The following is a 15,274-nucleotide window of genomic DNA, read 5'->3' as shown; positions in this document are numbered from 1 at the left end:
AGTATCTATATAACGCGATGGGCGGAGGATGAAAGCAACCCGCAATATTTTTCAAACTGACGCTTTCGCTTCAAACACCAGTTTTAACAGTGGTATGTCATCGGTGCGGTTCACTTGGTGTGATTTGGATAACCGGGAAATGACGATGCCTAGTGAAATTAAAACTAACATGCTGCTTGCTCTGCAATGGCTTGCCCTGTTCAGCTACGTACGGAATGTAGTTTCGGATGAGTTGAGCCAAGGCGAGTGAATTTTCCACTGCGACGCGTGCTATTTGGAGGATCTCCTCCAGGACAAAATTGGATGAACATATCTCGGCAAACTTCTTGGCCGTCTCAAGTATTCTGCGCGCCATCAAAAACCCCTTCGCAGCATCTTTGAGTAGAAGCGGAACAATGTCTGTTTCTTTAGCATTGGCTCGTAGCGATTCCTCATGACTTTTTTTAAAGGAAATGAAGGAAGAGTAATCGGCGTGTGCGGGTCCATTCACGAGTGCGGCTGCGACCCCAAACCGTTGCTCGTACCAAAGTTCTTCAGTTCCAAACATCTCGCGAGCCGCCTCTGTGGATGAATCTTGTCGACGACAAGAATAGTCCCACTTATTTCCGCGAGATATAGCCAATAGTGCCGAGTGTAGTGCCCGGCACATCCAGAGACGAGCTTCATCCATTTGGTACAGTGCAAATCGCGGAGGATGCAGTGATAAACCTTCCTTGCCATTTTCTCCCAGTGACGTTGTGGCATTGGTTAGGCTTGATAAAGCGTAGGCAACGTAGAAGAACACTGCTCCATACTCATAGTCTTGATATAACTCACACTCGAAGCCAAGCAACCAATGTTGAATCATCAAACGGGCCGTGACCTCATAAGCAACGACCTGAACTGGGGTCATGTCCGAAAATAAGTTACCCACTATGCTTCGATACCCACTCGCCTTGAGATTTTTCCTTTGTTCATGTTCGGCTGCAGTCTTGGCCTCTTGTAAAGAACCATTGCTTCCCCCATCCTTCTGAGATTCTTGTCCCTCCGATTCAACTTCAGACCTTCCCTTGGACAGCGCAGTCAAGCAAACATAATGATCCCACCATCGTGAGATACGCAGCAATAAGCGCCTCTGTCGGGTAATGTTGTGGCAAAAGCATTTGAAGGTATTTGAAACTCCCTCGGAAACTGCAGCCAACGCCGTCAATTTGGAGTGTGATGAAGGGTCACCGGAGAGTCCAATATCAGTAGAAAAGAGTTGTTTCATTTCAGCATCATCACGACCAAATAGCGCAGAGGAATACGATGGTAGCATAATTCTCGACAACACGGATCTAACAAGAATGGAGGGATTGAATTTCGCCGAATAGCACGAAATGCTATGAAGAGCGACGTGCAATGAATGCCTCTGGGATGAATACTGGGGGTTTGTTCCAGCCACCAGCGCTGGCAACATAAGTCTTTCCAGCTGTAGAGACTCGGTAAGCTCATGCAAGAGGCGTTTGAGGTAGACGGAAGCTGAATCGAAATTGAACAAAGGAGCCGTCCGTGGGGGCGAGGATGTCATCAGGTGTCGGTTTATAGACGAGTCAAACATTGTTTTCAACAAGGTGGCGTCCTCGTTGTGCTTTTGCGTGAAAGATATCCATTCGTCTGCCAATTGGTTCAGATTAGCAAGCAAAGGGATCGCGTCTGATATCGCATGTTCAGTTGAGAACCCCGAGAGGCATTGCATTGTGCGGTAGAACTCAACAAGAAAGCGGACTCGTGTCGCTATAGCTTCCGCAAGACCACGTTGGGATATATCGGCACTGCGAACATTATCCTCCACTGCATTCATGATCCTCTGAAGAACCAACCCATCATTCTCATTCGTGTCCGAACTCAGGGGCTGTAAGGTGAAGCCGTAAGTCGACGCCATGAAGTCCTCTTCATCCGCAACTTTCTCGTCAAGGACAAGATTTATAGTGGTGTCCATTACAGCAAAAAGCACATGCATGAACGCAAACAATTCGAATCGTGGTATTTCACGCATACGTTGAGAATAAACGCATGAAAAAACGGTCTGAGGAAGGTTGTGGCCATCCATCCAACTCATCAGACAAACAAGAAGCTGATCCATAATCGTGATGACTTGCGAATCAGATAGCTCTGCTGGTAAACGCACGTCTGAGACGTTTGTCGATTCCCCGAATCCAACGTCCATTTTCGGATCCATTAGTTCAATAGCTGACATTGCAGCATGCAAACTGAACGACGGATGATGAATCATTTCTCCAGGCTCCATTTTGTCCCTCGCTTCTCGAAAAGTCGCAGTGACATCCTCCCAAAGATCCTTGTCTGTCAGAGAGCTCGGAACCTCGGCTTCTATACGGGGTAAAACGCCCAAGTCAGTCCGCTCAGCATTGTTGGAAGGAGGTGCCGCTGTTGTAATGGCCTCCATTGTGGCCTCCATTGTGGTGAGAAATGGAAATTCTTTGAAGGCGGGAATTCGATTCCCTCGAGCTTGCGCAACGCCAGCTTGTCGTCTACAGGGCGTACTACTCACCGATGTAGAGCCTCCGGAATTCTGGCGGCTAAATAAACAAGAACGTATGCCCGACTTCCCGTAACATTCACTCGGATTGACATGCTCAAAATACCAGTAGAGGACCGGCAAGTCACTCTTCTCTTTGCGGCTCACAGAGCGGAGTGTGCTGTGAGCTTAAGAGCCGAAGCGACGCTGCAAAAGGAGAAAGGATGGAAGCGAAAAGCTACGTGTGAAAGGAGTGCCCTGCTCGTGCCTACAGACTTCATCGATTTTTTTGCTTTTTAGATATATCATAAATTAAGGGGCGCCTCGACACTGGGATCGGATGGAGCACCAGTTGGGCGACACGTCTTGAGCCTACACGGATTAGCAAATTGCTGAACCGGATACGATAGGTGGAGTTCAGTGCAGGTTCGTACGACGATCTTCCTACTGTATGGGGACACTCGCATCCGTTGGTGATGTGAATTATAAAGGTACAGTGCTCAGAGGGTGTGGAATGCACAGCTTGCACTACAGAATTATCATCTTTTCAACAGGACCAAGCAATACAACAATCAAGTTATCGAGAGTTACGCCTCTGTGATGGAGAAACAGTTGGGATGATCTCGACGTTAATTGCAAATAGTTTGCGAACTCATGAGTTTCATTTTCGCGAAAAGATAAAGTGACTCCTGTACATGCAGTATATAATGCCAGGCTACAACCATAACAAAGACCGTCCCGAAAACGACCGCTTCACTTGAAATTTACATGTGCGTATGATACAATCGTCGCGCCTATACAATATAAGTAACAATGGTTTCTGTTCAGTTCTCCAGCTGATTTTGTTCCTTCGTTCCCTGTGCCTCCGGACCAGGTTCATCCAACGCTGGCTTTGCTTGAGAGGAATCTTGTGGTGCATTCGGTTGCGCTTGAGCCACCGTGGATTTGGACGCCATCGCCACGGCATTTTGAGCTTGTGCCATTGCCATCGCCATCATTGCAATTGGGTTGAGTTGTTCGGTAGCTTCCCCTCCCTCTTGCTCAACAGTCTGTTTCTGCATCGCCTGGATTGCTTGCATGGCTTGAACCATTTTCATCATTGATTGCACACCACCCATCAAATTTCCATTCGCCTGTAGAGGTTGAGATGATTGCACAGGTTGCGACTGCTCAGGCTTTGTTGCAGCCAATGAACGAGACTCCTCGTTCTTCTTTCCTACACCATTCTCAGGTGGTGGGGTGACTTCCCTCGCATCAGCTCTTTCACTTGAATCTCCAGGTCCCCTGGCCTGCACCTGAGGGCCCTTCGAATCTGACGCCGACGGAAGTGGGGGTAGCGCAGGAGGTGGAGGAGGACTGAGCTGCGGCATCATCGCAAATACATTTGCAAATGCCTGCATAGCAGGATTGTTGAGCATTGCAAGCATAGGGTTACTGTTGGGCATAGGCGGCTGCGGCTGCGATACAACTGGTTCTGCTTTCTTCTCTTCTTCTCTCTTCGCTTTCGGACGTCCTTGTCCCTTGCCGAATCCAGGGGGAAGGGGCGGCGGAACAAGTGAGACGTTTGGCTCCTCCTGTTGAGAACCCAAGTCGCTGCTATCTGCCGCAGGCCCAGTCTTCTCATCACTTGGACTCTCTTCTCTGTCTTCCTGCGAGGAAGAGGCCCGTTCAGTGGCACGCTTTGCAGCAGGTCTCGCAAAAGGGCGCCCAGTCTCAGAAAACGTAGCCTCCGTCTGCTGACGCTTGTCATTCGTGTACCATTCCGGTATCACCATGCTTTCGTCACGGATAAGCTCCTTGTGCACTTTGCGAAGAGTAACGTCTGTGACTGGAGTTGCACGGCATATTTCCACTTGCGTTTTCCGGACGCCGTCCAGCTGACATGCCAAACGGATGGCCGCTGCAGAGAGCGAGGGTGGATAACGTCGCGAGCAAATGTTGTTCTCCATGGCTTTCTCCGCAATCCCAATGGCAAGTCTCCGAGTCCTCTCCGGGAGATCTAACCGACTGCAGAACGTTGGCATGTGCGCAGCGATTGAAGAACTATTCTCAGGACGCTGCTTACGGAGGGCAATGTTGACTACTTTCAGGTATCGCACGACCTCGGCCACATCCAGATTGGCCGCCGTGGAAATCTCTTCGACTGAGAGATGCCTTGGCACAGTAGGCCATTCTGAAGACGATGCTGCGGGAGCGTCTTCATCACGCGCAGGAAGGTGAGGTTCCTTGTCACTTGGAACGGCCCCTTTCTCCCGTTTCGACCAATCCTGGTACTCATTCCACCTTCTCTCCGCTGCAGATACAAACGCAGCGGTTGCTAATGATTCAACATTTCTATTGCGAAGACTCGTGTTGTTGGCGGTATGACGGAACGTGCGAATCGCCAAGTTTGTGGTCTCTCTGTCCACGCAAAGAATGCTTGCGAGTTCGACAATCTCGAAGTAAGCAACCAGGGTGTGCCTCGCGTCGCCCCCCGTTCTGTTCCGTTCTGCAGACTCTTGCAGCTCCTCTTTCTTTGTCGTGCTACCTGGCGCCCTGCCGTTGTATCCCACGTAACCGGAAAAGAGTGTTTCGCCGATTATTCTCTCCATTTCCGCAAGCGAACCGCTAAGCGTGCGAGCAGATGCAGCGTAAACGGGTTCGCGCAGTGGGGACAACATTCGGAAAGCTGTTATGAAACCTGGAGTACAATATGGGTCATTGGGAATATCCTGTGCGAGCGAAACGAAAATCGAAAGTTTCTTTCGTGTTAGTCAATTCGCATTCCAAATCATGGGCAACGGCATAAAGCAACACAGCGGCGGATCATTGCTGCGTGACGAAAACATACGTCCACCAAGTAGTTGTGCAGATGGTCTGGTGAGACGACACATTGAACTTCCTCAGTCTGTGTAATCGCATGGTACTCAGCCAAATCACTCGTGAAGCGCTCTTCAAGTATGAGCTTACACGTTTCGCACTGGATCGTCCTGTTAATTTTTCTGCAAACGCAAATAAAACGGAGCATCGTCGAGCGAGGAACAAAAAAAGGCAGTTAGAGACGAGTTTCGCGGACGAGAGAGGCGAGGTATTTCGGGGGACAAGAATAAACTCACACTCTTCGAAATGAAGTGCCATGGCAATTGGAACAGGTCTTTTTGGAGCCCAGCATCGCGCGAGGCGGGCTCGTCGCGGCTGTCGCCGGGGCGCATGTAGCCGACGTTGCGCGACGGCCGGCGCCTCCCCGGCTTGTCAATCGGGACCGGCCTCAGATTTGTTGGTTCTTTTTAGTGACGGCAAGGCAGGATTTGTGGTGGTGTGTGCCAGGGTTGAGGTGGATGCCGTCACTGCGCGGAGATGGGGGCGTCATGCAAACAGGGAAGGTGCGGATAGAGTGTGTCAAGGCTGCGCACGGGTCGGTCTTGATGGACGGTCGAGGACTTATGCGTGTGCAAGCCAAATAACTGTGGCTACTAGAAAAGTGGGCGTGTTGGCCGTGTCGGAAGGGCGCGCATACGCGTTTCTGGGCTGTGTCTAATATTTTTGCCTTATAAAAAAGAGCCCCCTCATAGTTGTTATGGGAGGGCTGCAGGGATATGCTTCTGAGAGGTTTGGTGGGGTGTGACAAAGGGGGCCGGTATCCTTCAATTGGCCTGGAACGTTGTCCGCACAGTGTTCACCCCTTGGGATATTTTTGAACTTTCTTGGTTTATTTCCTGTTTTGCCCAAGTTTTAATGTCCCATGTGTTCCACGTGTACTACGGGCACATGTGCCGCAAACTTACAGTATACAGCACACGCTATACAGTAGGTGTCAACACCTACTGTATAGCGTGTGCTGTACTCTTGACATCAAGAGTACAAGGGGGTGCCCCATAAAATGGTACAGTGCACCCATTTGCGGAACAGAGGGATATAGGCAAAATTTAAACATCATTAAAGCTTTCTGGTCCATAAGTGCACATTTTCCATGAATTTCGCTCCTTTGCATGGCCGTGACGCCGAAACTATAGCCGCCACGTTCTTTAGTAAGTCCTCCCCCCAAGCCCGCTGATGCCATACGCCAACCAACACCCTCTCAGACAGCGGTAGCCTCTTCTGCTTCTTTATCACCCCCAAACCTTCTGCGCAAGCGCCCACTTTCCTTCTCCGCCGAGCTTCCCCCACCTCACCGTCCTCGCGGAAACTTTGACCCAAAGCAAGGAGACCGGGCGTCCCTATCTCCTTGCCCTGCCCCTTCTGATAACAAAATTCTGCTCGACGCTCATATGCCACACCCCATTGCCTCACCGACTAGGGCCCCTACTTCCAATCCTCCTCCCCCTCTGCAATGAATACAGCTCCCATCCTCGCTCCCGCAGCTGCCCCCTCCAACACCACATCTACTGCGCCCTTTCGCCCTAACGCCGTTGGCACAGAATCCCTTCCTTCCGTGGATGACCTACTCCGTTCCCCCTTTCGTCAGTCTGACCTCTTTTACTCTGTCCCGGGCCCTTGCCTCCACGCAACTGTGCTGCTTCTTATACGTCTCATCCGCAAAGCGTCTACCCGACTCCCCCCCACAGAGATGCATGGCGCCTTCCTGCGACTCTACCTCTTCCCCACGGCAATACTTAGAAGGTCGTTTCGCGGAGAACATGGATGGCGAACCCAGTACGGTCAAATGCGGGCCTTATCTCAACGCCTTCGACGGGCGGGCTCTGAATCAGAATGGCCCGCCCTTTGGCGGGAGGCCCTCGCAGCCCAACACTCACGTCACCATTGGCACCTCCGCCACCCCAACCCAAGATCGAAGCGAACACAAGCAGCCCAACGACTAGGGCGTGCAATGCGCCTCGCTTACGAAGCACAGTACGGTCGTGCCATGCACGCACTCACAAACGCCCCGCTGGCCGACCCGAACGACCCCATCACGCACGTCGCCCTCTCAGCCCTCCACCCAAAATCCCCAGCGCCAGTGAGGCCGATTCCGTCTCCTGACCTTCCACCGACCCCGGACATCGCATAATCTGCTGTGCGAAAATCTGTGCGCTCGCTATATCCCCATTCAGCGCCTGGACCTGATTTGATGACGCCTCGAATCTTGCACCTCTTGGTGACAACCCCCATCACCCCCCAAGCAGGCTTGACTGGCCTTTCTGCGCTTACCATCCTGGTAAGGCTCCTCGCTTCTGGCAATATTCCCGACCAGACGGTACCGCTCATTGCCGCGGCAACGCTCCTCCCTCTTAACCCACGCCCGGGAAAGGTACGCCCAATTGCAATAGGGCAGGTCCTTCGTCGCGTCGTAATGAAAACCTTGCTCGCTCCAGCCATCGAAGACACGCGCGACTACCCACACCCCACACAAAAAGCAAACGGGATCCGTGCTGGCCTCGATGACATTATTCACGATACCACGGAAATTACTCGCAAGAATGTTTACCACAATGACTTCGTAGTGGTCTCTATTGATGCCAGTAATGCGTTCAACAGATGCTTGCGACAGCGCTTCCTGGACACCCTCTCTGAGCGCAAGCCTACACTCGCTCGATTCTGCAATTTAATATATGCCAACCAGTCACCTCCGCTCATCATACCTGCCTCTCCGCCTCAGATAATTCTCAATCGGGACGGGGCACAGCAAGGAGACCCGTCGAGCATGTTGCTGTTTTCTCTGGCAGTACATGAGCTCCTGCGCAAGCTAGTTCAGGAATGTCACCTTCCGCTCACGCTCGCCTACGCTGACGACATCACCCTAGCAGGACCCCTCGAAGAAATAATTAAGGCTATTCGCCTTCTCCACGCAATCGGACCCCACCATCAATATTACATCAACTTGAGCAAGACACGAGCATACGTGCCGTCAAACGACGCTACCACTATCAAGGCATTGTCTTCTCTTCTCCCATGAGGACAGATCACGGCGACAGGAATTGAAATCCTAGGTACACTAATAGGAACCCCAGACTATATCAACGCCCTTATCGATACGAAATTACAATCTTGCAGCGAGACGCTCAGCCTCCTTCAAGAAGTTCCCGATGCCCGCATCAAATTTCACTTACACCGCATGTGTGCGTCTGCTTGTCGAGTACAGCACCTTTTCCGACTGATACCGCCACGTTCTTCCATGCCGTTCGCGAAAGCATTTGACGAAACTCAACACCAATACTATTCAAAAATGAACAACGTTCCTTTATCTCCATCGGTAACCTCCCAGACAAGCCTCCCTTTCCGCTTTGGCGGCCATGGCTTCATAGCCATGCATCCGCTTGCAAATGCCTCATATGCCTCAAGCCTCATTACGTCAGCACCGCACCGTCTACAAGGCCAAGACGACTGCCATCTATCTCACTACCTCAGATCGGCCCGTCCATACCTCCGCACACTGATGCGCGACCTATCTCCCAACGACCGACCTCCTGCGTACTCCGTGTTGCGTTCAGCTTCCGAAGACTATCCCCTGGGACAATACGAACCTACAGCACTTGCCAATAGACCTGAAGGAACTCACCACTTTTTATTTCAGGTCATACATGCTGCAGCTTCGCGGCGTTTCTGGGAACACGATTCTAGGACAGCCCAGCCAAACCCAGTTGACCACTGTACCATGTCGGTACGTCGAAGAGTTCGATATCACTCTTTGCTGTCACCTGGCGCCTCTTCATTTCCAATTGCCCACCCCTCCCTCGCTACCCGCGTACACTCATCCCAATGGTCCATAATACTCCGCCGACATCTTGATGCCCCAGTCTACCCTGATTCCATTACTCCACTTCGTTGTTCGCACTGTAACGAAGTCATGTACTCGCGAGGAGACCATGCCACGCACTGTCGAAAAGGATTTGGCATTACTCACCGGCACAATACGCTTCGCAACGAACTTGCCAACTCTGCTTTTCGTGCTGCTGGCTACGCATGCACCCTTGAAGTCCCTTTCCTCATTCCAAATACGGAACATCGTCCCGCTGATATACTCGTCCAACCTGGACCTCCTCCACCTGGTATGCTCCCTGATAAGCCTACGGCGTATGATGTGACAGTACGCAGCCCTTATGCTACCAATTTAATCCGTCAATCCGCACAGCGACCGGCAGCCGCCGCTGAAGCCGCCGATAGTGCAAAGAGACAGGCCATACGCCGCACTCTTCGCAATGCCCTGCACTTGCCAAGCAACGCCCCGATCCCTGCCATGGATTGGCACTTCGCCCCTATAGCCTTCGACACTTTGGGTGCACGCTCCGACAGCACGAAGACCATCTTCGAATCTCTAGCCCGAAAATCGCTCACTGCAGCCACTGCTAATACGGAACTGTGAAGATGCGTCTCCAACAACGCTCGAGCTACGCCATATGGTTCTCTGTAGCAACGGCTATCCTCGCTCGCATGCCGTCTCACAGCGCGGACACGTACTATCCAGTCCAAGCATGACACCTGGACGTTCTCTGAGATAGCATTCGATCAAAAGAACATTGAATAAAGAAAATGACCAGAGGTGCTTTTATCGGAGCTTGATTACTGTATGGAGATGGAATCGTAGAAAAAATCCAAACCATTGCCACATGGCACCCAAAACAAATTGCCCGCCTATTTCTTACAGACTCAATACCTCATATCTCATCACTGCCTTTTCCCAAGCCCCGGCAATCCAGTCACAAGACTGGCTCCTGGGTGCTCAACTACTATGACGAAGTTGACAAAACATGACCGCAGACTACAGCAGGCCTTTATCGCGGAAGACAAAGGTTTTTCTTTGCGCAAGGGTGCGTCGTTTGGCAGCGTAGCCCTCACGACATTCAGCCGACAATTCAAAAGACGGACGCAGTGCATTGATGTGAAGTCGCGAGAACGGAAGCCCGCCCTAACCGTGGGCGAAGAGAACAGCCTTATTTATCTGCTAACACAGTTCTCCAGTCAAGGCTACGCGCTTACCAGGATGGACCTTTATGATGTTGTGGAATTAATGTGTTGTAGAATGCCAAAACACAGGCAGAGAAAGTTGCCATTCAAGAACTTGCGTCCCGTGTGGTACAATGGCCAAGTGGTGCTACTGTACTAGGCGGGTACCAGGGGCTCCGCCGAGTACAGTAGTAAGATGTTAACCGATACGGTGCATACGTGGCCAGCACGTGTAGATGTAGCCACGTGGGAGTCCACGTGTAGTTAGTGGCACCAGCTAGTGCAGGTGTACACGTGGTGCGCGACCGATCGGTGGGTTAGTACAGTAGTCATTTTTAGTTGCCGTAAGCTACAGTAAGCTGGATACAGTATGTACAGCTACTGTAGTCCGTCCGGAACCACCGCCCTACTAGGGGGTATAAGATAGGGGGGCACCCCGCTGGAGGTAAACCGAGGCAAGCACGCCTCCCCTTACTTTCTACCCTAGTCCTTTTACCGTACGGTTAAGTAAGTCCCTCAGGTTTCCAGCTCGCCACCGGTCGTACTGCTCTACACCACAGTACGACTGCGCGTGCCCAGTGCGGTGTACCTCCCTTGTCCAGTGCTTCCTACCGTTCCAGATTATACTACCTGACACTTCAGTGTAGCGGTCCTCGAGGCTCCCTCATTTTTAGGTACAGCCTGTCCTTTTCCGTTTACGGTTTTGCGTCCCTACGGTTGTACCACATCCCGGTCGCAAGTTTGCTCAATCATTTGAGGCAAGACACAACGTCGCATAAGATTTGGCAAGAGTAGTCCGCAGGAAGGGAAGCGGTTACGGTGTACTAATGCTGAGAATTTGACTTCGTTCTTTGCGGCCTTGGAGGATGTCATAAAGACCAACGGTATAGATCCGTCAAGAATTGCCAATCTGGATAAGTCAGGTATTTCGCCAGGCAAGGAGAAACTTGGTTCTTCCAAGCATAAACATTACGGTCTACGTAATTCCCAAACTGAGCAGAAGCTGGTTAATTTTTCATACAATCATCGCGTCACGATGATGCCGGTGTTTTTAGCATCAGGTGACGCTGCAAATCCTGTGTTTGTTTTCAAGGGCAAATCAGTTCCCTATCGCACCATTCAGCGAGGCGGAATAGAACAAACGGAAACTGTTGCTGACTGCCTCCCGAGAGGCAGCATGATTGCGACGAGGGATGGAGTTGCTGGAATCCACAAAAGCATTTTCATAGCATGGGCTTCTTTGTTTGTGGAGGAATTGAGGTTAACGGCAGGGAGTACGAAGCTGCTGCTTCTTTATGAGGCATACAGAATTCACATGAGTTTCGAAGCACTTTCGATTCTTGACCGTGGGGGAATAATTGCCTACGCCATTCCTGCCCACACTAGTGGTGCCACGCAGCCGCTGGATGTGGGGACTTTTGGGTCCTTCAAGCAACGCGTCAATGAGGTTCTTCGAAACGTGTCATTTGCTACTAGAGATAATGCTTTGGATGTCTTCGACATCTGTAACGTAATGCGAGAGGCATATCAGGAAACTTTCATACCTCATATTATCAAGGGTAGTTTCGAAAAGTCCGGCGTGTGTCCATTCGATCGCTCAAAAGTTATTGGAATACCTCGACCACTGTCCAGTAAGTTTCCATCTAGCATTGCATCTGTGGAGGAAATGAAGTGCATGCTAAATGAAAAGCGCGAAGCCTTCCGCCAAAATGCGTTCATACAACCTGTATTTTTGAAGAGAGGTTTTGTTGATACAGCAGCAGGATGTGTGCTGACTAGTGCACCAGCTGTCGAATTGGTGGCTGGAAAGGAAGCAGCCGAGAGAAGGAAATCGTTGTGTGCACGACGCAAGGAGGATGCCAGGGAGGAGTTTTCCGTACAGTCCATAGCGTGTAGAAGAGACAGGGAGGCGTACGAACATCGAATGATGTTTTATCGTGCTGCAGCTTATAATGCGCCGTTAAACATGCCTCGGAGTCTACAGTTGCGTCGCAAGCTAACTAGGCAGCGGGCAATTGTGAACAAGGCCTTGGCGAATGGCACTGAATCGCTGACCGATGAGCAGATAGTCACAGCGCCATGGAATGAGTTGTCTTGTGATCAGTTCGAGTCGGAGTCCTTCGGAGGACAATGAGCAATTTGACCGTTGGACATGTTTCAAAAAAGCTTTCAAAAATTTTATGGTATGATTGTCAATGGTACCAGTATTAGGTGCTGTTGAGCAGATATTTGTGTTTTGGCCTTGGGAAGCGCTTTGTTCACTGCTTCGAAACGGCGGGTTTTCCTTTTTTGGCGCAACGCACACAAATAAAAGCAGTTGTTAGCTTTCCAGCCACGTCGAAATTCTGAGCATTGCATAAAGATAGCCTATTTTTCATTTATATTTCTGAAACTGTTCCATTCATAGGGGCACCCCCGTGTAAATGTATCCAGGAGCCGGTCCACGTGTGATCCTGAGATCTCATCAAGCGCCTTATCCGAAGTGGCGCACGAAAGCGATTAGTGTCGCCCGGGATAGATACTGTACAGATGAAAGTTCGTTACCACGTATCTCTGCACTGCATTAAAGGCAGTGCGGAGATACGTAGTATCAAATTTTGATGCTGGAGCCACAAACGGCGTTTTGGGAGGTGCTCCAAAACCCTCAAGTGCTCCCCGATGATGCAATGCTCAGCAGTAACAGAATCACTTTGCACGGCAAGAGTCCAAAGGTGGACCAAATCAGATTGTGGAAGTAGCAAGCTCTAGGAGTCGTATTTAAGTAAGAAGGAAAGAAGTCATTCCCTCTTCCATTTGGCCAGGAACACAAGATTCCTGTTCGCCAGGGTGTCGAAAACGTAAAGATCTGTATGAGGGGAAGGGCCACTCAATCCCTGTGGTCAAAAGGTGGGCACCAGACCGCGCCAATTGACTTTTTCAAGTGATGGCAGATATTCCGACGGTGTGGAAGCATGGACTGGAATCACCACATGGCGGGACTGGAAGTGTTGCAAGACTCCAGGCGGGACACGCAGTACACGTGTGAGAGGGGAGAACCTGGGGACTGACACGGGTGTCGCCGGCAGCCTCCGACCTTGGAGGCGGTCTTCGGCGCTCACCCTGGCGCTGGATAGCGGATTTTCGCCGAGGAAACTGAGCCAATTGGAGGTGACGAACCGTGCAATGACTTGCAATATTGGGCTGCAACGCAAGACGACTGTGTACTCTCCCGCGCGGTCGGGCGCCTACACGCTCAGGGGCCTACGGTACACGTACGGCGAATAGCGTCGGTGGCGGGGAGCGAATGAAGTGGAAGAATAAGTGAGGATTATGTGCACGGTGTCGTTTACCACGACGGGCGAGGGGTTTGACCTGAAGGGTGCGACGACGGCGGAGGGAAGAGGACCGGGGGGGGAAAGTCTGTAGGCGAAAAAAGGGCAAGGCAGCTACCCTACCCACCTACACCTACACCTACCCTACCTACGAAGGGTAACGGTACCTGCCTGGGCACTCGTTATACTCTGTTTGGGTGAAGTGTACAGTAGAGGGAAGGGACGGAGGGAAAGGGTGTGTTCAAGGCGGGAGCGGTGGAAGCATGTGTGGGGGCGGGATTGGGTGAGATGCGGGGAGATGCGGGAGGGGGCGCTGCTGTCTGCGACGGATACGGGCGGATAGGAGCACAATCAATCAAAGTTCGGTGGCGGGGGGGGAGGGGGTGGAGGCGGTTTGATCATCATGAGAGACGGCGTGACATGGCGGGCGAACAGGCGGCGGGAGCAGGGAGGGAGCTTTTTGCGATGACGTGCGTGAATGTTGAATGTTAAATTCCAGAGTCTAATTTCGCGCACGAGTGGAGGGAGCTGGGCGGACGCCGGTGGGGACGCGGGGACGCCGGCGGCGGCACGAACGAGAAAGCAAGGCGGCGTGACATATCTCATTTCCAGACGATGCCCGTCACGCAGCGGCGCCGTTGCAGAGTCAGTTTGCCAAACAGCCTCCGCGATCACGCGGCACGTAGCGGGCCGTGGAGGGTGCGCCGCGCCGCGCGTGGCCGCGCGCATGCCGGGCCCGCCCTCGTGTGTGGCGCGGCGGTGTCAGGACGGCGGCGGGGGATATGTATCTCGGCGTCGAGGAATTGCCGCCACCAGCTTGGCGACGCATCGCCAACCTTTAAACGCCGCGCCACCACACGAGCACGCCGCCCGCGTCACACGCGCGACCCTCGCGACACTGCCGCTTTGTTGGTTTCTTCATGCCTCGCGAGGGGCCACGCTTGGCGCCCGCCGCCGCGCGCGGCCGCGTCGAGCGCGACGTGCTCGACCTTCGGACACGCTTGCGCCACCCGCTTGCGACGTCGCTGCCGCCGATCACACCCCTGGCGCTGGCAGAGCGCGTCCGCCGGCAGCGGTGTTGCAACAAGTGCGGCAGACGCGCTGGCGCCGCGCCGCGCACAGGAAACGCATAGCCGTTAATGCCTGCAACTTTTTGTAAGCCGTGGCTCGCCGTGTGTTGCGCGTTCCGGGCCCTTTCGCGAGCGCGTATCAGACGCGATACAGCGCCGCCTGCAGATTGCTTGCAGCAGCGCGGTGACGATCGGTGGTCATGGCGCGAGTGGCCAGCGCGGCGCCAACTGATGGTTGGGCGCGCGCGTGCGCCGGCAAGTGCCTTGCTGTGGGCGGCGTCTCGCGAAGGTAAAAAATTACAAAATTCCTCGGCTCTTTTTTCTGTAATCCGCGGCAAGTGGGCGCGCCGCGCGCGCGGAAAGATGTTTTTCCTGGCGCGAGCAACCGCCCGCCCGCTTTCCACAACCGCTTGTTCCGCTGGCGGTGTCGCATGCCGGGGGCGTCAATCACAGCATCTCCCGGCGTCCTCGCGTGACTAGGGCGAGTCCGTCACGAATTACGCGATCTCCCCCGCGACATGTCCACCGCCGCGCCA

At 52.6% G+C, this 15,274-nt stretch overlaps 4 protein-coding genes; 2 read left to right on the top strand and 2 right to left on the bottom strand.

The window, feature by feature from the left end:
* Positions 1-97: 97 nt before the first annotated feature.
* CHC_T00004188001 (hypothetical protein) lies at positions 98-2,425 on the bottom strand. Its single transcript, XM_005715487.1, has one exon. It carries the CDS (start codon positions 2,423-2,425, stop codon positions 98-100), a length of 2,328 nt encoding a protein of 775 aa, XP_005715544.1.
* Positions 2,426-3,233: 808 nt separating this feature from the next.
* Positions 3,234-5,157, bottom strand: CHC_T00004187001 (hypothetical protein). XM_005715486.1 is given in 2 exon segments: positions 3,234-3,321; positions 3,322-5,157. The coding sequence occupies 1 exon segment, from the start codon at positions 5,155-5,157 to the stop codon at positions 3,322-3,324; it is 1,836 nt and encodes a 611-aa protein (XP_005715543.1). The 3' UTR covers positions 3,234-3,321.
* A 13-nt stretch (positions 5,158-5,170) lies between these two features.
* CHC_T00004186001 (hypothetical protein) lies at positions 5,171-5,392 on the top strand. Its single transcript, XM_005715485.1, has one exon. The coding sequence runs from the start codon at positions 5,171-5,173 to the stop codon at positions 5,390-5,392; it is 222 nt and encodes a 73-aa protein (XP_005715542.1).
* Positions 5,393-15,256: 9,864 nt separating this feature from the next.
* The window catches only part of CHC_T00004185001 (hypothetical protein), a 1,251-nt gene continuing 1,233 nt past the window's right edge, over positions 15,257-15,274 (top strand). The window contains exon 1 of the mRNA XM_005715484.1: positions 15,257-15,274. This exon is cut by the window's right edge and continues 402 nt beyond it. Within this exon, the coding sequence (XP_005715541.1) occupies positions 15,257-15,274 (18 nt within the window).

Source organism: Chondrus crispus, genomic scaffold (genome assembly GCF_000350225.1).
Source record: "Chondrus crispus Stackhouse genomic scaffold, scaffold_217, whole genome shotgun sequence".
Classification (NCBI taxonomy): Eukaryota; Rhodophyta; class Florideophyceae; order Gigartinales; family Gigartinaceae; genus Chondrus; species Chondrus crispus.
This window is presented reverse-complemented; position numbering and strand designations above follow the sequence as displayed.